The following is a 26029-nucleotide window of genomic DNA, read 5'->3' on the forward strand; positions in this document are numbered from 1 at the left end:
ATGGCTTTGCTTTTGAAAATCGATGAGGAGAGAGGCTCCGTGTTCCTGTCGGTCATGTGGTCAAGAAGGGTGTCGGGATGAGTCCAAGGAAACTTTTAACAAGGTAGTAGGGAGGCGATGTCTCTTTATTAAAAATTCATCAGAAAGTTGTTTATGCCAGTTGGAGAAGAACCTGCAACATCCTGGTAGAATAACTGATTGATTTAACCAACACATATACAGCATTAATTATATGGCATATGTTATTCTGAATGCTTTACAAAAATTAACTTACTTGATCTGCATAATAATTACATGAGGTAGGTTCTGTTATCACCTTCATTTTAAGGATAAGGAAGCTCGGGCCCAGAGAATTAAGTACTACTCCAGGATCACACAGCTGGTAATGGCAGAACTTGGGCTTGAATCTGGGTGGTGTGGCTCAAGACTCCAGGCTCAACCCACTAAGCTATGCTTCCTCCAAGTCATACAAGGCGCGATTTGTGAATCACCTTGACAACCAGCCATAGAGTCCCTCTAACCCAACATATTTTACTCCTTTATATCATCTCTCTCTACTCACATCTTAAGACCATTAAGAGATTTTGCTGAACACCAAGCGTGCTGGTTTAGAAGACCTGTCTTTGAATGCTGACATCTAGTGACCATATGGCTTGGGGAGAGTCGCCTGAGTTACTCTCATTTGCCAAATGGGTACAGTGATGTCACAAAAGTCAAAATGTTCTGTGCATGCAAAGCGTTGTAGAAATGGGCCAGGCGTCATTCCCAAAGACAAGCGGTTCTCCGATGACGGCAGGGCTCGAGGGGGTCTCGTTCTTTTCCTGGATTTCCAGCTTTCCTGTTACTCCCTGCCAGTTCTCTGGAGGCCACCTGGAGACCTGGGTGTCACTTGAGGTCATGCTGTACAACCTATTAGGGGTTTCTGTTTAACTCTTTATAATAGTCGTGATCAAAACAAAGACTGTGGATGTGACAGTATCATGAAATGAACATGATCCCTGTTCACATTAAAATGGGGGACAGAGTCTCCATTCCAGGTGATAACACGTTGGCCCAAATATTTTTAAACTGGATGACTCTCCAGAGAGAGGAGCGGCCCCGCCCCTGACCCCAAGCGATGCCATGCTGGACCTCCCAGCCTCGGGCTCTGGTTGAATGGCGTTCATCTCTGCTTCTGGTTCTGATCTTGTACCGGCTAACTCAGGCATGCACAGCATGATGGGGCCGTGTCACGCCTCACAGCCCTTTTCTGTGCTGTCCTTTTATACATTTTTTATAAGGCAGAATGTATTCAGAGCATTCTGCCCCAAAAGGCATTTTGCTCTGATGGCTGTACAGAAATGTTTATTCTCTGGTTCTATGATTTTTTTTAAAAAAAAGGGTAATCACAAGCATTTAATTGTCTTTGATGTTCTACAAATAGTAATTAAAAGCTTTTTTTTTCTTTGCAGTTTTGCAGAAGTATAAGCATGTCTGTGAATGAAATAAATAAGGTCTTGTGTCAAGCCCGATGTGCCCAGCAAAGGGGATGTGTTTTAGCAACGTCCAAACCCAGGGCTTGTGGCCCAGTTGCATAAGTGAGCCCCGTTTAAATGTGTGCTCCTTCCTTATTCCTGTTCTCAGTCTTAATCCAAGGTGCAGTGTAGTGTTTTCACAATGTTGCCTTCTCTTATTTCTTCTTTTCAGTGCAAGGGTCATGCCCTCCCAAACCATATTCATCTCTTCCATTCCCAAAGCTTTGAGTGACAGCACTCCTAAGATAAGGTAATTCTGTTAGAAGGTTAGTATATTCAAGAAATAGTTTGCAATGTCCCCATTTCATGGAGAGAAAAATTGAGGCACAGTAGCCTCTGATCTTTGCATAGTCTTAGAGCTAGCCAGTGGGAAAGCTGAAGTAACTCACTTTCAGATTCTTGGCCTTGGATTTTCCCCACCAATTCAACAGCCTCTCATTTGTATGTCCAAGAGCAACGTTAAACCAGCTCCATGCCTTAGCTCGCGCTGTCTGAGGATGAGAAGATCAAAAGCTTGTCATGTTATTTTACAGCTCAGGAATCAACTGCTCTTGTCCTTGAATCACTTGAGCAGGAGACAAGGAGGTCAGCAAACCCCGATTCTATTTTGGTCCTGACCAGCAACTGGTTGTTTGACCTTTTGCAAGTCACTTAACTGCTCTGTCACTCTCTGTGAAATGAGGATGGAGGAGCTCTGGTCCCCTCCCTGTCTCCGAGGGTGACTCTATCAGGAAAGGTGAGAGGAGATGCTCAGAACAGGCTGCCCAAGGCACTTGCTTGGGCTGCCCTCCGGTTGACCAGATACATAAACGAGGCTGAAGCTAGATGGGAACCCATGAATTTTCAATAAGAAGATGTGCCAGAACAGCAGGGTCGTAACCTTGACACCTTCCATCTCCCTGAGTTAATGAAGGTGTGATGGTCCAGAGGTGTGGTTTTTTTCCCCCTGAAACTTGCGATATCTCGAGTAAACTTGAACAGGTAAATTTAGGAGGGTCTGGTAACATAGGGCAATAGATCGAGCTGGGGAAATTCAGTGGACCTGCTTCCTAAAAGTTAGGTTTTCCTTTACCTCCACCTGTCTTCCTTGAGGGACAGTTGCTGTCAACCAGCTACCGAGCGCTTTCTTCATGGACCCTTTCATAGCACTTTAAAAAAATTGTTTAAGAGAAGAAAAATTCTATTATAACACCAATCAAATTTATGGTTCCCTCTCACATAATCTAACCATTAATAACATCAATTTTAGGAGAAATGTATTCAGAAATGTCATGTTTGTACTATAAATCTTTAGTTTCTTTTTATTGACAAAGTTAATATATTTTAATATTTAAAATTTTTCCCCATAAATTATATTTAAAAAATCAAAAACCCCAATAAAGAAACGGGCAAGGGATACAAATAGGACTTTCACAGAAGAAGAAATGCCAATGGCTAATAGATGCATGAAGCTGCTTTCAGCATCCGTAAAGAGCAAACAGGATGGGTATATTTGGATTCACATCCTGACCAAGCTCCTTAGTTAGCTGTTGGATTTTTTTTTTCCTCCTCTTTTTTGTTTATTAAGGTATTATTTACATGCAGTTCGGTTTAGTGAATAGTGATCATTGTATACAGTCACGTAACACTGCCCCAATCCATTTTATCCCTTTTTTATGCTGCAGTTCACCAGCAGCTAATTTTCCCGATCATGCAGAATTTGGTTGGAGCCAGGTACGCTGCTGATGCTACAGGCGAAGGGAGAGGTTCGTTCAGGTCGGCAAACGTCCTTTGAGCCCTTGTGTGTCAGGCACTTTTGCCGGGTGCAAGGGATACTGAGTTCATGGAGTTTCTGTACCTATAAGAGTAAGCCATTGCAGAAAGAACTTGCGTGTATTCAGTCGTTAGTTTACACCTTGACGAACGAAAGAATATCTGCTTACTAGTGTCAGGGAGCAAGATTTCTCAAGGGGCCAGACTTGCCACACTCCGTGTGCTTCTCCCTTCAAGAAGAAAAACTTTGCTGGGTTTTGCGCTAGGTTCTCCATGTTCTAACAGGATTTCATTTCCGCGATTTCATCATTTTGAATAAGAGGAAATTTACCAAGAGAAATCAGACTTCAGATGTCCTTCATCCTGTTTAAAGGCACTCTCACTGCCACGTCTTTGAAATTGACATTCCTGTAAATATCAAGCATCTCCAAAGACCCACCTCCAAGTACCAGATTCCACTCTTCAAAAAGCAGAAGGCAAATGGAAAAGCTCCATTCAGCCAGAAGATTGGAAGAGGCTGTGCTTTCATCCTTCCTGCATCTGGAGCCTCTTGATTCATCCTCCAGCCTCCCCACCCGGTCCAGCGCCTCCATCCACTCTGGTGGGTGGGCTCTTGATTTCCTGGATGACTATCTGGGAAAGGAAAAGGGCCATAGCCAGCCCTGCAGCAGCACTAGAGAGAGTGCCGAGGCTCTTACAGATCCTTCACTGGCGCTCCTGTCTGAAGCCTGCAGTCCTTGAAGTGCAAAATTACGGCAGGTGCGGTTCAAACGGTGCACAGATTGGCCGACCAGTGCCTCTCGAATCAACAGTTTTTAAGCATGTCCATCTGCAGAGGCACCGAGAGCTTGCAGGTAGCTGTGACGCCTGTAAATGAGCTCAGAGTCTCTACAGTTGCTGTGACTTAGCTGCCAAAGCGTGTTGCTGTTGGGGACAGAAATTGCCGACGTGACCCAGATCTGGTACGAGAAGTTGTGAAGTCGACACAGTTGGACTTTTCAACTCAATGCTATTTTTGCAAATTCAGAAATAATAAAATTCCCACCAATTTCCAGGCATAGGAAACCAATTTCTCCCTTGATGGGTCCAATTACATGGTTGAAATAAAATTTTAAGACCTATCTTAGCGTTTTCTGAGGCTAGCCCCTCTCTGCGGGCTTGTGAATATATACACATGTCAGATGTTTGCGTATTTGTAGGTCTGGGCCATTCGTGTGAAAGGAATTAGGCAAATTCTAGTAGAATGCGAGCCGTGAAGCAGCATTTTCTCCCTTGGGGCCCCCATCATTCCTTCTCTGTCTCCCCCTCCTATTCCTCCTTCCCTTCCTCCCTCGACAAATATTTGAGGCCCTGTACTAAGTGCCAGATTCCATATTTTGCCAGGGATGCAAGAATCAAAGAAAACAAAGCTGGCTTGTGCTCTCAAGGAGCTGATGGTCAAATTGAGGCAGACATTAGTCAAATAACCACAAAAATCCACATAGATTACAAATTCCAGTAAGCACGTTGAAGAAAACGTGCCCAGCGCTGAGAGGTTCATCTTTCCTTGCTGCCTTTGACTTTTCACTTTGGGGGGGGAAGATGCTTGTGCTGTTTGTTTCTGAAGGAAGGGCTTTTCTGACACCATCTTTTGGGAGGTCTTATGCTGAGTACGTAGAATCCATCAGGCAAAGAGAAATGCTCTCACGACAGGGATGCATGCCTGTAAAAGGCAATTATTATGCCTTTTACTGAGGAAATTGGCTTCTCAAGGAAGGGCTCGTGCAGACTGATTGCCGGGGCGGGGGCGGGGGGGTGTTTTGTCCAAATTTGCCAGTTCACCGTATGGCCGAGCATGATGGCAGAATGTGGGCCCAGTTTAAAAGGTCTGGTGCATTTCACATCCAGGCGAGATGGTCCAGGCAATTACAGCATCTCTGGGAACTGCCTTTGGTTTCCACCCTGCCTTCCGTCATCTTTTTTTTTTTTTTTTTTTTTTTTTTTAATTTTTGTGGTACGTGGGCCTCTCACTGTTGTGGCCTCTCCCATTGCAGAGCACAGGCTCCGGACGCGCAGGCTCAGCGGCCACGGCTCACGGGCCCAGCCGCTCCGCGTCACGTGGGATCCTCCCGGACCGGGGCACGAACCCGTGTCCCCTGCATCGGCAGGCGGACTCCCAACCACCGCGCCACCAGGGAAGCCCCGTCATCTTTTTTAAGAAAGCCACTGAATGGAATGTCCTTTTTTTTTTTTTTAAAGCGTAGCATTGATCAGCATTTGGTTCAGGGTCTTTGGAAGATGGATGTCTGCGGCAAGGCCTGGGCTGTCGACCTGGCTCCTTTCTGAATGCGACAGTCTGTCATCCCAGCACTGGGCCTAACAGTCTTGTTTTGCAGCTTTACTCACTCAACTATCTTTTTTTTTCCTTGCAATAATGATGGCAACCATTACAATAATATAAACCACTTACTAATCAGTTTAGTAACCAAGGACAGCTGCTTTACACAATACAGAGCCAAATTAAGAAGGCTTTTATGATGTTCCGAGATTGCCTGTTAGACAAAGTCAGAAAACCAAGGGGTAGAATCAGTTGACTCTTTGTGCCAGTTTGCTACCAGCTGTCCCCCCGCAAACAGTGACTGCCCAACGCCACCGAGCTGTGGTGTTGCCAGACGTCTTCAGAAAGTAGTACTGTCCCAGAACCTTCCTAACTTGACAACTTGTAGGAGAAATCAGAGCCCTCTTTGTCCCTCCTCTTAGGTCAAGTGGTTGGAAGTCAAGAGGTTGTGGGGAATAAATTGTCTCATGCAGATGTGTGAAAGCTTTATTTGTATATATCAAGTAGGGAGGATGGCCAAGCTCAGTAGGTCGCAAAATGTAATTTTCTGTCCCCAGGAAACTTGCTGTCTTGGACACAAATACAAGAAGATATTTTAGAGTCAGAAATTGCTGGCATGGAAGTAAATAATTGATCCATGGGTGCTGGGAGCGGTGCTTCTCAGCCAGTAGAAGGCGGCGGGCATTGGAGCATTTGCCCTAAGACCTAGTAGCACTAGGTGCTACTGTTAAGATCTGGGGCTGAAAGGTACAACTTTGAATGTCCGTATCCCTTGAGTGGCCAAGAAACAGAAGAAAAACAAGGGCAGGTCAATTTGACGTCTGGAGTTTCCCATTTTCCCCTGCTCCCCGAGTCTCCGGTTCCAGATGGTGGAGGGAAAGTCACAGATGTTAAGGGTGGAGGCATCTTCCACAACCAGGAAGATCCTCGGTCCCCACAGTGTCCTGGTCCATAAGGACGTTCTACAAGGCCACCTTCAGGTACATGACATGAGCAGTTTCAAGGCCACACACCTCCATACACGTGGCCAAAGCTTCGTAGGTCGTGCTTTCCATCTCGCAGCATTTTCGATCAGCCCTTCACGGTTATCGTTCCAGACGCTGTTTCTGTTCCCCTCGTGCAGTGACCATAAAATCCATACTCCATCAGGTGTAAGCATGGAGTTGAGAGTAATAGTCCAGAGGAGACAGAGCTGTGACTCCAAGGCAGACCTGGCAGGTTGGAGAGCCCAGCCCGGGAGGCTGGCTTTTGACTGGGGGTGAAGGACAGGAGTTAGGCAGTGACCTCGGTGATGTCCCTGGTGCTGAAAACCATATTGGGGCAATTCCTTAACGTTGTGGGGGAATCCTTGCTCTTCGTGGAGAAGAACCAGGTACTTCCGTCGTGTGGGACAGCGGCCCGCTTGCTCCAGTGAGAAGGCTGTGGACAGTGGTAGATCTCAATCTGGGTGTACTTCTGCCAGACCTTAGTCTCTGGTGAAGCACTTCTAAGGAAGCTGAAAGACATGGAAAAAATTTGGAAGCTAATATATACAGAAACCTGAAGATGTGTCTTCTCTTCCTTCCCGCCGTCCTTCCCTCCCCCCTTCCCTCCCCCTCTCTCCAAATGCTGAAAGATTAAAGATCTCTGTGTATACACACACCTCATGTGGTCATGCTTGTTACTCTTGATGACTTTCCTGTGAAATGCGATTGGTTCCAACTGTGTTCATGCCTGTTTAAGAAAAGGATGGTATCACTTAGCTTCTTTATTCCTAATAAAGGTGGAAATGGGTTGGGATAAAAGTTGCTCCGTTGAAAAGAAATTGCAGTACAAATACACATGTAATTCACTTCAGGTGTTTCATATCTAGAACAAAAACTGATTCAGCATTTAAAAGGGTGACCTTAAAAGGCAGTGTTTAAAATTTTCCAAAATTTAGTGATCATTTATGTCGGGCGGATAGGAAATGTGATAAAGTATTGTCACTCTTTTATTCATTCATTTATTCAACACAGCTTTGTGGATGCTCTGGGCCAGACACTGTGGTGGGTTCTGGGTATATCAAGGCTCCTATGATACTCTTGGCCCCCACTCTCAAGGAGCTTACAGCCTGTCACCGTATATGAAGTTTCAAAAGATATTCAACAGCTTGAAAATCCCTTTGATACATCTTCATAAATTCCTTTTCTAGTTACTTTCTTTAGCTTTGGACAACATCATATTTCCCTCAGATTCACATATGTGCATTTTAAAGAAAAGCATGAGGTGGTTTCTTATAGACTAGGATGGAGGAGGAAAATGCTGACAGAACTTCTCATTCTTTGGAAAACAGGTAGATGCCAGAGAAGCATGGGGTGGAATTTCCCCACGTGTTGCATGAGATTGTTTTACAAGTTACTTCGATCTAAATGGCTTCCTTTCTAATAGGAGCCACTTAGCTGGACCATTAAGGATGACGGTTTCAGGTTCCACAGGCTTGCTCTTGAAATTGACCTGATCGGTGGTGGAAATGAACAAGAACGTACACAAAAGCGGGGTGAGGACCTCCGGGCCCCAGCCGAGTGCAGACCGTGAAACAGAAGGTTCTGCGCAAACCGACCACTGAGCACAGAGGCTCGGGGAGGGGAAGGAGAGTCCTGTCTCTTCTTGGCTGTAAAGTTAATTTGCTTAGACATACATCTGAACTTCTGTAAGCCGGGTATTGGGGTGATTTAATGACCTTTGTTATTTATAGTGTGGCCGTAGCGGGAAGCCCCTGAGTAGGAGACTTAGATACAGAGAGGCAGGTTTAGGATGGATAATTTGGTGAAGAAAATGAGAGTTTCACGTGAGGAACCGAATGGCTGAGAGGATAACTCAGCCTTCACAACTCAATTTTGAAGACTCCTCCGGTGAGGGATTGAGTTCTTCCGTTCACCACCCCCCCTTTTTAAATATTTATTTATTTATTTTTGGCTGCACTGGGTCTTCGTTGCTGCACACAGGCGTTCTCTAGTTGTGGGAATAGGGGGCTACTCTTCACTGTGGTGCGCGGGCTTCTCATTGTGGTGACTTTTCTTGTTGCAGAGCACGGGCTCTAGGCACGCGGGCTTCAGTAGTTGTGGCACGTGGACTCAGTAGTTATGGCTCGCGGGCTCTAGAGCACGGGCTCAGTCCTTGTGGCGCACGGGCTTAGTTGCTTCACGGTATGTGGGATCTAACCAGACCAAGGCTCGAACCCGTGTCCCCTACGTTGGCAGGCGGATTCTTAACCACTGCGCCACCAGGGAAGCCCATTCTCCCTTTTTTTAATAAACCGATAATCTATTATTGAATAATGTGCCGCCTTTGTTTCGAGTTGCTCTAAAATGGCACAGTGGTCCAGAGTGGATGCCGTTCAGATAGCAACGGCAGCATATTGTCCCCCTGCCTGTCACCTCTTGGTTTTGCCACACCACCTCCTCACTTTGTCACTATAGCCTTAAATCCCTGCCACCCCCATTCAAGTGTCGACTTGTTTCCTAAAACTCATCTGTACTGTTTGTTTCTGATGTCTTCCTTGGCAACTTAATTTGTATGTCTGCTCTTTTTCAAACGGAGTCATACTCAGCGCCACCTCTAATTTCCCGTTTTTAAAATCGCAGCCTTTGCTGGGTTCGTGCAACTTCTACCAATGCAGACCGTTCATCTCATTCCTCCGTCAACACCCGCTTATAATTTTCGGTGTATTTCCTCAAACTTTCTTTCCATGTCTCAGAATAAGATCTTTCTGTCCATTGGACAGAAAATGGGAACTCCTAGGGCCCTGGTGGCTTGCACCAGTTTACACCACCTCTGAGTAAACAGAATGTTCTGTCGAGAAAACAGTGGATGGAAGGTCCACTCAGTGATGGAGACCCATATCTCAGAAGAAAGGAATACCTGCACCTAAATTTCCAGCTCTCCATTCTGTATTTATATCCATCATCCTTCACAGCTTTTTCTCTCATAACCAAGGACTCTCTCCAGAGCTCCGTGCCTCCCCGCATATGTGAAGCACCTGCATTTTCTCTCTCACGTGATTTCTCTTATGTTTCAAGATTTCAGCAGTTGACCAATAGTATATTTAGAAAGATATCGTCAGCCCTTGCAAAGCGGGTTATAATATTAAGCAGACTAGGAGTCCAAGAGGAGTTTGGCATATTTCCAGGATAACTTGATACATACAAGTAGATATGCAAACATGTGTATATGTATTTGTAGTTATATCCAGGGATCATCTTTTCAACTGTTTTCTGGAAAAAAAAAAAAAAAAAGGAAACACTGGGGATGTGTATTTAAAAATTGTCTTTCCCTTGGTTAATTTTGGCTCCAGCTAATTGATATTCTTTGTACAGAGTTGTGTGAAAATCAATGATGTGTTTTGATTGTGACTCGTGACGTAGGATGATTTTGATTCAAAATGGAATGTGTTCGTAAGAGAATGGGAGAAGATGGTCCTGTCTCGGCAAGCAGAGTGTCTTTGAGGTTTGATGAATTTCGTGACGTGGCCGTTGTTGGCTGTTAGCATGTTGCATTTCCCACGGCCTTCTAATCATCTGAGCGTTTGCCTCCGCCATTTATTTCATACCCCAGGGAACGTTCTCTTCAGTATCAGGGCTCATTCATACCTTCAGCCATCTTTCCACAAACACATACTTTATGCCAGCGTTGCTACGTCTCAGAGTTTTCATAATGCTTAAACCGTTTGGGGAACAAAACTGTCTCGCGAGGTGAGGAGGAGATAGGAGCTGGAACCGTCACCTCCTCTTCCTCCTCACTCACCTGGAAGGTGTGTTTTCTTATGCTGATGCCCCTCAGCACTTTATTCTTCTAAGGCACTGACCTCTACTTTGTATTAAAAGTTGAGAGATCTGAAGTATACTCAATATATACATATACCTTCATATATATATATATGAAGGTATATGTAACATGTATTTTTATGAATGGCCTTGAGTTCTGAAGTGTAAATAATTTTCCTATTTCTAACCAGATTACATATTTTGAGAGTGCAGTGTATTTTTTATTCTTTATTCCCCACAGCATTACTAGAATAATCTTATGCGTTTGTATATATATGCACTGCCTATGTGTATTTGTTTACATGTATGCATTTGTATATGTGTATTTGTGTATGTGTATGTACTTGCATATGGGCATTTGTATTTGTAAATGCTGAACAAGTAGTTGTTGGGTGAATGAGTATTACTGCAACCTAGTCTGTTTTTTTTTCTTTTTTTTGTGGTATGTGGGCCTCTCACTGTTGTGGGCTCTCGCGTTGTGGAGCACAGGCTCCGGACGCGCAGGCTCAGCGGCCATGGCTCACGGGCCCAGCCGCTCCGCGGCATGTGGGATCTTCCCGGACCGGGGCACGAACCCGTGTCCCCTGCATCAGCAGGCGGATTCTCAACCACTGCGCCACCAGGGAAGCCCCCTAGTCTGTTTTTAATCCAGTAAATGTCACAGTTCCTTTTTTTCTGCTCTGCCCTTTCACTACTGGTTTACACAAACTAGAACTTGAAACTCAGAGCAAGGTGATCCATCCAATGTTAGAAATGTGACAAACCCATAAAACTGCATCTTAGCACATTTGCTTATTAACAGAGAGATAGTCAACAAACACCCAAGACGAACTCGGCCATCGTTACCTGTGTGTTACGGTATTAGACCAAAAACTAATGGAAAATAATTGAAAATAACTTGCAATCAAATTGCAATTCCACTGAAAACAATAAAACAGCTTGAAAGTTTGGATATTTGACTTCTTTGAAAACTTGGCAGGACAGTAACTGAGTAATCGAGTTGGGTATAATGTTGACATGATACCTTAGAAGCCCAAGGAAAAGAAGACAATTTTGAAGATCATGGTGCCCTTTAAGCATGTTCTGAAGGAAGCCAGCTCTCATTTGTTGAGCTTCATAGAGGATACGCTGTACCAAGAAGCATGGGAACTCCTGGGGCTCATTATGGACATTGTATACGTGGTCACTGAAGAAAGAGTATCATGACATTTTTGTGGAACTCCTGCCCAGTTTTAAGTTCTCAGATTCATCATCCCAGCTGAAAAGAGGTTCCTCTTAGCTGCCAGGGGTTATCTTGCACCTAACAGACCTGTTCTGAAAGCTGACTTCGATGCCCAGTCTTCATAACTGGTTTGTAAAGTCCCGAAATATCAAATAACAACCAGCGTAAATTTTGTGGATCAACAATCTTTTGCCGTTCTTGAGGGTCAGGCCCCCTCCCATGCATCATCTTTGTCATGGGTTAATGGATTCGTGACATAGGATGAGATACTCTCAGCTATGTTGAGGTTGCATAAAATGTTATAGATGGGCTACGCTTTGCAGCTAGCTGTAGCTCAGTAGTCACTTGGCCTTGGTGAGTTTTTCTGGGAAAAAGTCTCCAGGCTGAAAGCAAGAAGGTGATTTAAAGGATTGGTCCAACAATCTAGTTTTGTAGGTGGTTCGTCATAAAAGCTGGCTCTCTCAAAGCACTGGCTTTCTGTTAATTCATAGGTAAAACTTAGAACAGATTTTGAGTAATATTTTGGATGGATATTGAGTTTTATGTCCTGTATTCGTGGACAAAACTTGATAATTTTTTTAAAAAGTAGAAGACTTGGGGCTTCCCTGGTGGCGCAGTGGTTGGGAGTCCGCCTGCCGGTGCAGGGGGCACGGGTTTGTGCCCCGGAATGGGAAGATCCCACATGCCTGGAGTGGCTGGGCCCATGGGCCGTGGCCGCTGGGCCTGCGCGTCCGGAGCCTGTGCTCCGCGGCGGGAGAGGCCACAGCAGTGAGAGGCCCGCGTACCGCAAAAAAAAAAAAAAAGTAGACTTGTGGTTATTCAAACTTTTTTTTTAACAGGAGGTACAGTTTATGTCCGTGTGCAGATCTGTGTCCAATTTAGTTATCCTCAGGTTATCCTGTTTTATCCACGTCCCTTGCCTCTCTCCTTCCTGCTTTGTTTTTAAGAATTCACTGCCAGTTAAATATGTCCATCATGGTGCAGTCAAGAACAAGGAAGAAAAAGTAGAGATGATCTACGTTACTTCTTGCAGAAGAGGTACTTGCCGAAGATCTAATATTTAAAATAAGCTCCTAGGGGCTTCCCTGGTGGCGCAGTGGTTGCGAATCTGTCTGCTAATGCAGGGGACACGGGTTCGAGCCCTGGTCTGGGAGGATCCCACATGCCACGGAGCAACTAGGCCCGTGAGCCACAACTACTGAGCCTGCACGTTTGGAGCCTGTGCTCCGCAACAAGAGAGGCCGCGATAGTGAGAGGCCCGTGCACCGCGATGAAGAGTGGCCCCCGCTTGCCACAGCTAGAGAAAGCCCTCGCACAGAAAAAAAGACCCAACACAGCAAAAATAAATTAAAAATAAATTAATAAACTCCTACCCCCAACATATTCTTAAACAAAAATTAAAAAAATAATAAAATAAAATAAAATAAAATAAAATAAGCTCCTAGGTAAATTTTAATTATGGTTATCTTCTCTATTTGTACCAATTTTTATAAGCAGGTTAAGCTTTTAAGAGGGGAGAGGAGTGGTATGCAAGAGGGTAGACTCTCAAGGGAAGGAAATCCGGACATACTTTCATCACAGTGAGGCTGAACTGGCTCAAGAGCATGGCCAAGGAAGGAAAACAAACCACCTTCATAATTCAGCAAATGTGGGCCATCCAGGTAGTAGCTTAGAAACCCAGCTGATCCTGAAGACTCATGGGAGTGTGTATTAAACAGTGACAGGGCCCAATGAAATTGTCTTTGTGTTATAAATGTTCAGTTGCAGGAAGTTACAGCTCATTCAAGATCTCTAATATCCATAATTCAGTCTGACAGCAGCAAAGTCACTCCACCGGCAGAAGACTGAAATAGGAAGCGGTGCTAACTGCCTCGGAGAAAACGTGACACGGTCTCAGCTAGTCCCATGTCCAGGGGGTGTCATAGAACACAGGAGAACAGGGCCACCAAGGGGACCTTTAGGTCTTTGTGAATCATGCATCCAAAATATTGGTCATCTGTACAGTGACATGTGCTTTGTTCAGGCACCAGCAGACTTTCTCGGCCTCACAACAAGACAGATGAGGATTCTGAATAATCTCAGGGGGGGTACTGGTGATTCCTTGTGTCAAACGCTCGGTATAATGAAGGTGGTGGCAGAAACGTTGGGCTAAATGTGAGTGATGAAAATGCTGTGAATTAAGAAATGCTGTTATGTTTGAAAGTATAAAACTGGAAGGAGCTTAAAAAAGACAGCTGGGCTACAAGTGTGCTCTCTTCTAGAATTCCAGTGAGCTTTTCATCATCAAGTAGGAAAGAAGGAAATGTACAAGTCTAAGGAAGAAGGCGAGCACATCTCATTTCCCCTAAAGAGATCCTGGAGTGCGCAGGGAACCGTGGAAGAAGAGGGCAGCCAGATAAAATAACAGGTTTTTGGAGCCCTGAATTGACAGAGGTCAAGAGTTTAGATTTTTTTTAACTATCAGAATCTAGAAAGCTAGAGCCGTTAAGTGCCCTTCATTCAAATATTGACCCCCTCATTCAAATACTGACCCACGATTCAAATGTTGACCTTTCTCATCATTGAAATACTGATTCTTTGATCCAACAGCTTCTTCTTTGGGACCAAAAAGAACAATAAAAATACAAGGTTCTTCGCGTTTCACCATTTAGAGGCCTGTCCAATGACGCTGTAATCAAAGGTGACAACAGTGATCACTTTGAAAGGGAAGTCTTGTTCATATGTGTACAAGATATAGAATATGTAATAAATGTCTGAACAAAAGAGCAAACATCACATTCCTTAAAAAACAAAAGGGAAATTAAGTGTGTAAGGCTACCCTAGGAGACATTTCTATCACTACCATCAGTGAGTATCATTAACCCTGCTTTGTAGAGGAAATCTGAATCTCAATAGGGCCAGGCAACTTCTGTGCTGATCATTTCCCACCGTGTAGCACCTGCCTCACCTGTAGCACCTGCCTCACCTGTAGCACCTGCCCCTCGCTTCGCTTTTGTCTCCACGCACGCGGTGTCTTTTCCCCAAGGGTCCAGTAAAAGACACAGCCTCCTTACAGAAGAGGAGTAATTCCTTAGGGCTGAACCTGCAAAGGACTTTGAAATCTTTAAAGAATGCCCCCTCCCCAGGTTAGCAAGTGTTGAACAGAGGCTGTAAAATTCCGTATTTGCACAACAAATCTTGTATTTTCACAGTTGCCGGTCACGATTAGGTTCTCTGTGTATTTTCTGCTTACAGTTGTATGTTACTGGGTATTTTCCGAAGCGCATAGAATTACTAGCATAGCAATCCTTGCATGTGTTTGGCTAAGGATGTCAGTTACCCGTCTAAAGAGAGATGAATACCACTGTCCTTCCCTCTCTCCTGCCTGAATGAAGGGCGTGTTGCAGTCAAGCCCAGCACTGAAACCAAATGAAAAAAAGGTGCCGCCCTGCAGGAGAGCTTTTGCCTCTGCCCTTTTCCAGTGAGTGTACAGGTACTGTTCAGAGAGCTGTGTGTAGATCCCACAGATCTGCTTATTCATAGTAAAAAGGTGTGGTGGGTTTGCTCTTGGGCGCTCTGGAAGCACCAGTGCCGAAGGAGCAGGTAGTCAAGTGTTGCCTCAAAAAATGTGTCCCCTTGGGAACTGGAGATCACCACAGAGAAGGCTTTCAGTCGAACTGGTTCTTACCTGACCGAAGGTGTGCGGCATTGGGTTTGACTGTGCATCAGTGTGGGTCTTCCAAGGCATCGTGTGCTTTTCCCTTTCAGCATCTCTCATTCTGAGTCACCCACGGGTGAGCCGGACCTCCATGCTAGGGGCTGTATGCCTGCTTTGTTTAGACTTTCTAGATACCTGCTGAGGATTGACCAAGTGAACACTTGTTTCTAAGTTTCTGTGCTTCTGTTGGCAGCGAGATCTGAAAAGTAGAGCAGGAGGAGAGAATCAGGAACACATGGGTAAAGTGTCCTTCCTCATTGCCTCCACCCACGCAGAGAGAGTCCTCCTGGTGGGCGGAGGTGGGGAGATCTGGCCGTCTCCTTTTCAGTAACTGAAATAACTTTGGCCAGTGACTCCAGAGGATATAACCCAAATCACGGGGCCTGGCGTCAGCACGGTTGGAAATCTTACATTCTCACGTGATCTTCAAATGCCAATTCTTGCAGCTTCACAGAATTCTAATAGGTTAGGCGTTTATATCGACTGATGCTTTGAGGGGTGGGTGACCCCATGGGAAGACTGGAATCCCTGGTTCTGACTCCCATGCACTTTCCTACACCAACCAGTTGTGGTATAATGTGCTGTGATATTATTTTAAACATTCTCTTAACTTGAAATACTGCCTAAATTTTTTTCCCACAGTGCCCTTGCTGTCTCTGTGCTTATTTCAAAATAATTTATATACAGCTTCTATATTAACCTGTACACCTTTTTTTTTTTTTTTTTTTTTTTTAGCAATTTCTCCCTTCCCTGACATGTCTTTTTTGGGTACATGACATGAAGTAGTTTGGTTCAGGAGCCAGGACCAAGTGCATGGCTTGTACATTATGTTTCTTTTGGTTTGTCAAAATAAAAAGGACTCATTTTTTAAAAAGGCAATTCTTGGGCTTCCCTGGTGGCACAGTGGTTGGGAGTCTGCTTGCCGGTGCAGGGGACGCGGGTTCGTGCCCCAGTCCGGGAAGATCCCACATGCCGCGGAGCAGCTGGGCCCGTGAGCCATGGCCGCTGAGCCTGCGTGTCCGGAACCTGTGCTCCGCAACGGGAGACGCCACAGCAGTGAGAGGCCCGCATACTGAAAAAAAAAAAAAAAAAAAAAAGGCAATTCTTCCAATTTGACTCCACAATAGCTCACAACTTAAGAAACAGATTTTCTAAAATGAGAATTTTATCAGTGCCCAAGAAATATGCTCCAAGTAAAACCCTGGCCTTTCCAAGAAATGTTGTAAACATCCATAGTCATTTTTTCCTCCATCTCAAGGGAAAATAGAACCTTAGGTCACAGACCAAGGGGTGCTCTAAGCTGCTGTGTACTTCTAAGTGTTCTCCTTTATCTTTCCTCTATAAAATTCATCATTATACTGCTCCCCTGAATTTTGGTAAAATAGCGTGTGTTCCCCTGACCAAAGACCTTGTGCAGAAGTCCTGGCAGAAGCTAGAATAATGTTGGTGCTTTTGTCTAAGTTTGGTCTCAGGTTTCTAAGTACCAGCATCCCTTGGGGCAGGCGTATGTGGATTCCGGGATCTCTCTCCAAATCTATGGAATCAGACTCTCTGGGCATGGAGCCTGGTATTTTGCACTTTTACCCAGCTTTGGGGTGATTCTTGGCCCTTTGCGAACAACTAGATCCATTCAGCAAATATTCATTATGGCCTGTAACATACCAGGCACCTCCTTAGATCCTGGGAATAGAAAGACGCACAAAAACGGATGCGGATCCTGAACGTGCTGCTTGATACTTGTTTAGAAATGTGACGCGGCCTTGGATGATGAGGTTCAGAAAGATGCCTGAAAACCTGGAGCTGACATGTTCAATCAATCAGCCAATTAGCCAGTATTTATCCAGTTGGTAGGGGAAAGGCACTGTGCTGCTCACTTCAGGTGATGGAGAGTGTAACATGGTTTCCAGGCTTCCAGGAGCTTCCAGTCTGGTTGGGAGAACAGCATCTGAAAGGTTAAATAATAGGAGAGGAGTCGATTAATTCACTACTACAAGGAAACCATCATCTAATGCATGATTAATCTCTAAGTGAGTGATACTAACAATAACTATTGATGTCTTAAGTGTTACTCTTTCTTTCCTCTAAGTTTCCTTCCATCTGGATTTTTCTCCATCGTGAGTCCATCCTACATCTAGAATTCCTCTTAGAAAAATTTAATGTATAATATTAGATAGTCACTAAAAAACATTTCATACCGTAGAATGTTTGGGATTTTTGAAACAGACTACCTCTGCTCAGATCATCCTGCTGATTTAAGATTATCCAGCTGTAAAGGAAAGATTAATTACCTAATTATGTAGAGGTATACTCAGATAAAACACTTTTTTTTTTTTTTTTTTTTGGCAGTACGCGGGCCTCTCACTGCTGTGGCCTCTCCCGTTGCGGAGCACAGGCTCCGGACGCGCAGGCTCAGCGGCCATGGCTCACGGGCCCAGCCGCTACGCGGCATGTGGGATCTTCCCGGACCGGGGCACGAACCCGTGTCCCCTGCATCGGCAGGCGGATTCTCAACCACTGCGCCACCAGGGAAGCCCAATAGACACTTTTTGATTCTCAAAATGCTACCTAGTTTGAATATGTGTATATACATATGTGTGGCCTATTTGTATGAGTGTGTGTATATTTACCTATGTATATATTACATATAAACACATATGAAAAATCCAAGGAGATGGAAGACAGGCTTGGAAAACGTGTGATTCCAGAATACATTAAGTCAACTGAAAGTTATGATATAGGAACTTTTTGATCATTTGAGATGTTAGAGATTGCTACGGGTTGGCTTTGCAGAGGAAACTAGAATATCCTCTCTTGAGAATTTTGAAAAGGCCCGAAGATTAGAGTGAGTTAGAAATGTTCTGTGTACTACTCTCCAATTAGCTCTCCTGGGATGACCTGGCTGTGATTTAAGTACCCCGAATTTAAGGCACATTTTGGGGAGTTGGATGCTTATAAACCCCAGAGGGCAGAGGCTGTATCAGTGCAGTGGTTTAATACTTTTGAGTCAAGATGGTTTTTGCCAGGCTCTCTCCCTTTTCTGTGTGACCATGGGACTTAATTCTTAGATTCAGTTTTCTCGTCTATACTTATCTAAAAGGGATATAGAAAATATTAAATAAGTTAATAGATGTTAAGCCTTTACCCAAAGGTCTGGCATAAAATTAAGCTCTCAAGAAATATGAACTCTGATTATTGTCATCATCGTTTATTGTTTGTTAGAAGGATCCACTGTATATTTATTTATTTGCTTTTCTCTAAAAAAGTAAGACAAATTAGATTCTACAAAATAACACACTGGCCTTTTTCCACCACCAAGTTCTACATGTATTTCAGCAGGTGGGAAAACTTTTTAAAATAAAATTATCCATATTCTTTCCGTTATCCAGAATCTTGGAATTGTGGAGGCAAGCTTCAAATGTGTTTCCTTGTGATCCATACCCAGAGGAGAGTATGACTTTACACGTGCGTTATTTAGTAACACATAGTGCATATACCCACCAGTATACCATCCTCAATTTAGGATGATAAAAATAATTGGAACAAAGTTAACAGAATGTAACAATTCCCATAAAAGAGGCCTGGCAATATTGACAGTACAGGATGTTGGGATTTTCACTTCCCAGCAGCTGGGGTTTCTTGGAGCTGTTTACATGTCCAATATTAGAACATTGCTAAAAGATAAACTGAGACACAGGATGGAGTCACCTTTGTCTTGAGGCTCAGGCCTAGGACCCAGAGGGGACCTGGCCATTCTGGATGACATTTCCCAGGTGGACCATTCAATTAATGTCAACGAGCCAGGCCCAACTTTGAGCTGAAACACAGGGAACTTCTGAGAAGTTGGGCGGTTAAAAGCCACATGACTCTCACCTGCTTGTCCTGTGTTTCTTCCTGGAGAGACTTTATTCACTCCACAGACACATGTTCCAAGAGCATAGAATGTTCAGGGTTGGGCCGGGTGCATGGTGGTTACCAAAATGAGCCTGACCCTCAGAGAATTTACAATCTAACAGAAAGCAGTAGCCTGAAGACATGCTCCCAGATTTCTGTTTTTAAAAGGTGTGGGCAGGTGTCATCAAATGCCTTTGAATGTGTATCAAAACCTTGTCGTTTTTCTTTGGTGCACCAAGATACTAAAACGTGTTCACACCATCTCTTGAGAAACAGAGCTATGTTCTCCCTCCTAAACAGTCTATAATGATTTAAGATGGAACCTTGGGTGCTGTGGTCGAGAAAGGCCGTAACTTATCAAGTCTAAGTGAAAGGTAGTGCTTATCGTGTAACTCAAGCCTGGAACGTATTGAAGGCATTAAGTGCAATGGTATGTGACTGAACTGATGGGAATTAATGTGTAATTACTGTTTTTTACAGTATGGTTATAGTGATTATGGTCTATTTATTCTATTTTCCTTTGGAAATACAGTATAATGTAATTATAATTAATAACTCTAAAGATAGGCTCATTTACTTAAGTCATGAAAATGAATTACTGTCTTCCCATCGAGAATTTTTCAACTACCCCGTATAGAGTATCTACAGAAACAGTAATGCTTCTGAGAATATTACATGTAAAGAAACTGAAATGAATAAATGCTGAGTTGATGCTGAAATTAGTACAGTTTTAAACAATGAAAAAAATTATCAGAATTTTGTAGTTTGCTGTTATCTTTAAATCCTTTTAGATGTTTTGTGAATCTTCACCTTTTAGTTTTAACTACAAATTTTTAAATTACAGAAATTACATTTCCAGAAAGCTTGTCTTGGCAAAATGTAATTTAAAATAGTTTTAAAACCATGAGATAAGAAATCCAGGATTATTTTTGAACCATTAATCTACTTTCTGAGAAATATTTTTAAATGACTAAAAAACCTTCATTAATATTAATGGCATTATGTTCTAAAAGGGGCCATATTAATGTTTCCTTATAAATATTTCAGTTACTTTTTAAGGATGAAACTTTGATGCAGATTATGTGATTTTTATGTAAAAAGGAAGCCTACAGGGTAGAACTTCGGATCACCAAAGTTTGTAAGTTATTTCATTGCAGTTCATATGTATGTTTTCCCGTTATTATTCTGGTAGCTTCTTTAGGGTGCAGTGACTCCGTGGGAGAGCTCAGAGGAATCCTGAGTCTTCTAGGTTTATAAAACCTATCAGATCTTTACCTTTTCCTCTTTCCTCTTCTCTCTCCTCCCACCCCCCGTATCTAGTTCCTTATCGTGGAAATTTCATTCAAGTGCCTATTCTTTATCCCCCTTTTCCATCCCCAGCCCCCCAAATTAGGCCTCATGGTTCAATTATGTTTTCTTCAACAAACCCCCTTTCAAGTCATACCCACCAGTCACTCAATGAATTCTTCCGTTCTGCCTATTTACATCGCTTCCTCACCACCTTCAATTTCTCATCAGTGTTCTTTTTTAGGAGGTTAAAGTCAGACATGGCTTCTTGGGATTTTACTTAAAGTAGAAATAAAAACAGACATTTCCAGTTTTTATAGGGCGGTGAGCCTAACATATTGATATTTTGGAAAACAGCCTCACAGCTTAATCAATTAATCAAAAATGCTGAACAGTAACTAAACTTGGCTTAAAAGAAATCTAGTTGGCAGGTTTTTACTCTTCCCTAGTCGTAGGAACCCAAAAGGTCAGGAATCACATTTTTCTATTTTAGAGTTATTCTTCTTTTTTTTTGTGTGTGTGTGTGTGTGTGTGTGTGTTACGCGGGCCTCTCACTGTTGTGGCCTCTCCCATTGCGGAGCACAGGCTCCGGACGCGCAGGCTCAGCGGCCATGGCTCACGGGCCCAGCCGCTCCACGGCATGTGGGATCTTCCCGGACCGGGGCACCAACCCATGTTCCCCGCATCGGCAGGCGGACTCTCAACCACTGCGCCACCAGGGAAGCCCTAGAGTTCTTCTTCTGATGAGGGTCAGCTTTCTGCTACCAAGTACGCGTCTCCATGAAATACTGCAGACGTGGAATAGTCTTCCCTTCTACCCTGATCTACCGTTTAGCCTCAGACAGGTCTCTTCAGTGGTTATATTCACTATGATGAGATGCATTTCATTGTGTGAGAACATATTTTTAATCCTTTTTTTATTATTATTTTTGGCTTCATTGGGTCTTCGTTGCTGCATGTGAGCTTTCTCCAGTTGCAGTGAGCGGGGGCTACTCTTTGTTGCGGTGCGTGGGCTTCTCATTACGGTGGCTTCTCTTATTGCAGAGCATGGGCTCTAGGCATGTGGGCTCAGTAGCTGTGGCATATGGGCTCAGTAGCTGTGGCTTGTGGGCTCTAGAGTGCAGGCTCAGTAGTTGTGGCGCACAGCCTTATTTGCTCTGCAACATGTGGGATCTGGCTGCCAGGCCAGGGATTGATACCCGTGTCCCTTGCATTGGCGGGCGGATTCTCAACCACTGCACTACCAAGCAAGTCCCATATTTTGAATCTTAAGAAATATTTTGATATGTAGCAAAAACGTACAAAATACTCAGTTCTTCTGTCACGTAGATGTAGCTCTTTGACATCTACTGTCTTTGCGTGTGTTAAATTATAATAATTTTCTGGAATAATACCCATCGCTCATTTCCAATAAAAGCAGAGTTGCTAACTTTATGTTGTTTAAATTCATCCACAGTCATTCATTCAGTACAAAAACCGTCCACCCTCGCCCTGTGCCAGGCACTGTGCTGAGCTCTGGGAATGCAAATCCCAGAGGGCCTGATCCCTCTGTCAGGCAGCTCCCTACCCTCGGGGCCGTGTGTGTGGTGTGTGGCCCTGTGCACAGTGCTTCCTGGCCTGTTCAGGAGCTCTAGGGACTGGAGTGGGAGAGAGGAGTTCTCTGAGGAGTGTGTCAAAGGCAACTAGGATTTGGCCGAATGAATGGAGCTGGAGGACGGTGGAAGAGTGAGTCCGGTCTATGTGGGACCAGCGGGTCTGGAGCAGACTTTGAGGAGCAGAGTGGTGACAGAAAGGCTCTGGAATGAGCCACAGACTAGCTCCTAAAAAGCCTTGATCTTCCCGAAAAGTTTGGAGATTATCTAAAGGAGCTGGAGCAACAGAGGCAGATTCACAGCCTTAAAAGATTCCTTTGGGGACCAAGTGGTGAATGAATGACTGTGTCCAGACTAGACAGCCCTGGAGTGGGAGGGGGTACAGAAGCAATGGGCCGTGGTTCCTCAGGCCCTTTGCTGTGGACTTTGAAGTGCAAAATAGTCAATAAATGCATATTTGTTTAGATCCCGATGTGCCTCCATAGATGAAGTTGAGAATCCAAAGATCTGTTGGACCTGGATCCTGCCCTCAAGACACTTAAAGTCAAATCAGAAAAATGATCCCATAATGTATGGTATAGAGTGTTTTAATCGTTTGCAGAGGACTGTCACATTCAGTATGTCTTTTGAGACTTGAAACAACTGTGATCTGTCACATGATTACAGACAACATTTCATTAGTGAAAGACTGTACCCTAGATTTCTCCATGTCTTGTGGGCCTATTTAGAAGCAGTGGAGCTCCAGCTCCAACCAATACTTTGGCCCCATAGCTTGTGGTCCTGCCACTATACCGGACTGTATAAATAATAAAAATCCAATAATTAGGTAACTATCTAAGATGAAAATATATGGGATACATAAATTGTGATTATTCATCAGATGGCTTTATGAAGACGGCAACTCTGTGGTGAGTTTGGAGAAGAATGAATTATTGTGTGTCTTGAATGGCAATTTGCTGCTTGATGGAGTAGGAAGCTAATTCTGGGCTACAGAAGTGAATGAAGAGAGAAACAGAGGCAGACGATGGGATAGAAAAGTTTGTGCCGAGGGTTCTTGCAGGGGAAATAGGGAAAGAACTGGAATTTTCATTTGGATCCAATGGTGAAGAATTTGAATGTCAAGATTAAAAGTATATGGGCTGGGCTTCCCTGGTGGCGCAGTGGTTGAGAGTCCGCCTGCCGATGCAGGAGACACGGGTTCGTGCCCCGGTCCGGAAGGATCCCACATGCCGCGGAGCAGCTGGGCCCGTGAGCCATGGCCGCTGAGCCTGCGCGTCCGCAGCCTGTGCTCCGCAACGGGAGAGGCCACAACAGTGAGAGGCCCGCATACCGCATAAAAAAAAAAAAAAAAAAAAAAAAGTATATGGGCTCTCCCTGAGAGAGTGGTGATCTCAAGGGCTTAACACATAAGTAGAAAAAAAGAACTCGGCAGTGGTGCAAGGAATGAATGGGCAGGTGAGATGGAAGGCCAGGTCGTTTAGGAAGAGATTACAGTAAAGCCAAGGCATGTCCTCCCTCCCCTGGGAGAACTTCCTTCCACCTGCTTCTTCATTTCTTCTGTTCTGTCTCATGTGCCTCTAATTGTCACGTATGCATTCCACGTTTCTTCCGTATTTGAGATGATAAAGATATTTCCCTTAGCCCACCGATTCCCAAGCTGGTTCTTTCTGTCACTTTTTTGTAATCCTGACATCGAGTTCAATAAACTATTTTGATGCTTTTTAGTAATCATGATTCCAGTATAGGATTACCTCGTTTTATTGCATTTCGCTTTGTTGCACTTTGCAGATAATGCATTCTTTTTTACAAATTGAAGATTTGTGGCAACCCTGTGTTGTCAGACGACAGTTAGCCTTTTTTTTAGCAATGCATTATTTTTAATTAAGGTATGAACGTTGTTTGTTGTGGGTTTTTAAAATAAATTTATTTATTCATTTATTTATGGCTGTGTTAGGTCTTCGTTGCTGTGCGTGGTCCTTCTCTAGTTGCGGCGAGCGGGGGCTACTCTTCGTTGCGGTGCACGGGCTTCTCATTGTCGTGGCTTCTCTTGTTGCGGAGCACAGGCTCTAGGCATGCAGGCTTCAGTATTTGTGGCACTTGGGCTCCATAGTTGTGGCTTGCGGGCTCTAGAGTGCAGGCTCAGTAGTCGTGGTACGCAGGCTTACTTGCTCCACGGCATGGGGGATCTTCCCGGACCAGGGCTCGAACCCGTGTCTCCTGCATTGGCAGGTGGATTCTTAACCACTGCGCCACGGGAAGCCCTGAACATTGTTTTTTAAGACATAATTGCACACTCAATAGACTAACAGATGTATTGTGAACATAACTTTTTTTTTTTTTTTTGCGGTACGCGGGCCTCTCACCGCTGCGGCCCCTCCAGTTGCGGAGCACAGGCTCCGGACGCGCAGACTCAGCGGCCATGGCTCCACGGCTGGGCCCGTGATCTTCCCGGACCGGGGCACGAACCCGTGTCCCCTGCATCGGCAGGCGGACTCTCAACCACTGCGCCACCAGGGAAGCCCTGTGAACATAACTTTTATATGTACTGGGAAACCAAAAAATTTGTGCCATTCGCTTTATTGCAGTATTCACTTTATTGCAGGGTCTGGAACCCATCCGCAGTTATCTCTGAGGTGAGCCTGTGTCCTGAAATTTTCAAACCCTTGAAATGCTAGGTACTTGGAAAGAAACACATTTTCACATCTTTCCAGGTCCTGGGGACCCTACCACTGCAGCTTGAGGTCTCAATTCTTTTTCCTTTCTCTTCACTTTACCTGTTGGCCTGGCTGACTTACCCTCCAGCCAGATAATTCTTGCCCTTACTGTGTTGCTGCCTTCATCAGCACGTAGGATATCTGCGTTTGGAATGATTTTCACCCCAGATAAATCAGTTGGAAGTTTTCTAATACGCATGCCACTTTTTTTCCTCTTCTTCCCTTATTTCTCATCTGTTGCATCCCTCACATTGGTTACCTTAGCCCTGTGAATACCCGGCAGTATTTCATGCTGTTTATTCCCAAGTTCAGAACCCCCATCTGAGGCACCAGTCTAGGTCTTCCCTTAACCTTTTCAATGCTTTGCCGAACATCTCTTTATATTTGGAAATCTAGAAATAGCTTTGCATAATATGGTCATCTTTTATTCAACTGTATTTCTCTGCGAAGCCTACCCCTGACTTAAAACAAAATCAGAGTGGGGGTGGAATGTCTTTACGTTATTCCTCAAAAAAGGGAAACTGTTAAATAAAATACACAGACATGCAGGAGTCAGCTCTTTGAATAATACAGTATAGTCACGGCACCGCCATACAACAGTGGCGTCCCTGTATGGCCCAGGAGAGCTACTTACAGCATTTCCAGTGTTAATGCCCAGTTGCGTGTAACATTTTCATTTTCAGGTTCACTCTCAAAGCGTCTGGTTGGTGTGCTTCATATGGGCATTATTTCGTGAAAATGCCACATTTCCTGACATTGGAACGAAGTTTCAGTGTAATTGCCTCTGAAAGACAGTCTCAGCTCTGCGTTTACAGCTCAGTACCTTGCTTGTCTGTGGCAAGGTCGGAAAAGCTGCAGGCATGTAAGAGAAGAAGAAAAAACATCTGTCCCCCGGGCTCATAGTGATTTTTGTATTGGGGCAAGGAGGCAAAATATCCAACTTATAGTTTGATGTTGCATTAATAGACTTAGCTGTGGGATGCCATTTGCTCAGGACAGAACAGAGTGCTACCTGCAGAGTGTTTACTCTTTGGCTCCACAAATGGGCAGTATGTAGTTTCCAGTAGAATCATCCTGCCTGTTTTACTTTGTTCTGCAGACTCCTTTGTTAGTTTGATCTTGAGCAAGCAATTTACAAAGGAAAGAAACTTGAGGAACAAATTTACAGAAATGTTGATTGATTTTTTTTTTTTTTTTTTTTTTTTCTTAGAGCATCTTCTCAACCCTCTCTAGCTGTGAGGCCTTCATAGGGATATGCT

General features: G+C 44.2%; 1 protein-coding gene across 28 annotated transcripts in view; it reads left to right on the top strand.

Annotated features, from left to right (window-relative positions):
• CELF2 (CUGBP Elav-like family member 2) overlaps positions 1-26029 on the top strand; it is an 838781-nt gene that overhangs the window by 619398 nt on the left and 193354 nt on the right. The window contains exon 1 of one of the 28 annotated variants that reach the window (XM_067030244.1): positions 9921-10050. The exons of the other annotated variants lie outside the window; for them this stretch is intronic. Coding sequence (XP_066886345.1) covers positions 9986-10050 — 65 coding nt within the window. The 5' untranslated portion in view covers positions 9921-9985. Of the gene's footprint in view, positions 1-9920; positions 10051-26029 lie in introns of those variants that run through there. 28 annotated transcript variants of the gene reach the window in all.

This window comes from Kogia breviceps, chromosome 3 (genome assembly GCF_026419965.1).
Source record: "Kogia breviceps isolate mKogBre1 chromosome 3, mKogBre1 haplotype 1, whole genome shotgun sequence".
NCBI classification, from domain to species: Eukaryota; Metazoa; Chordata; class Mammalia; order Artiodactyla; family Physeteridae; genus Kogia; species Kogia breviceps.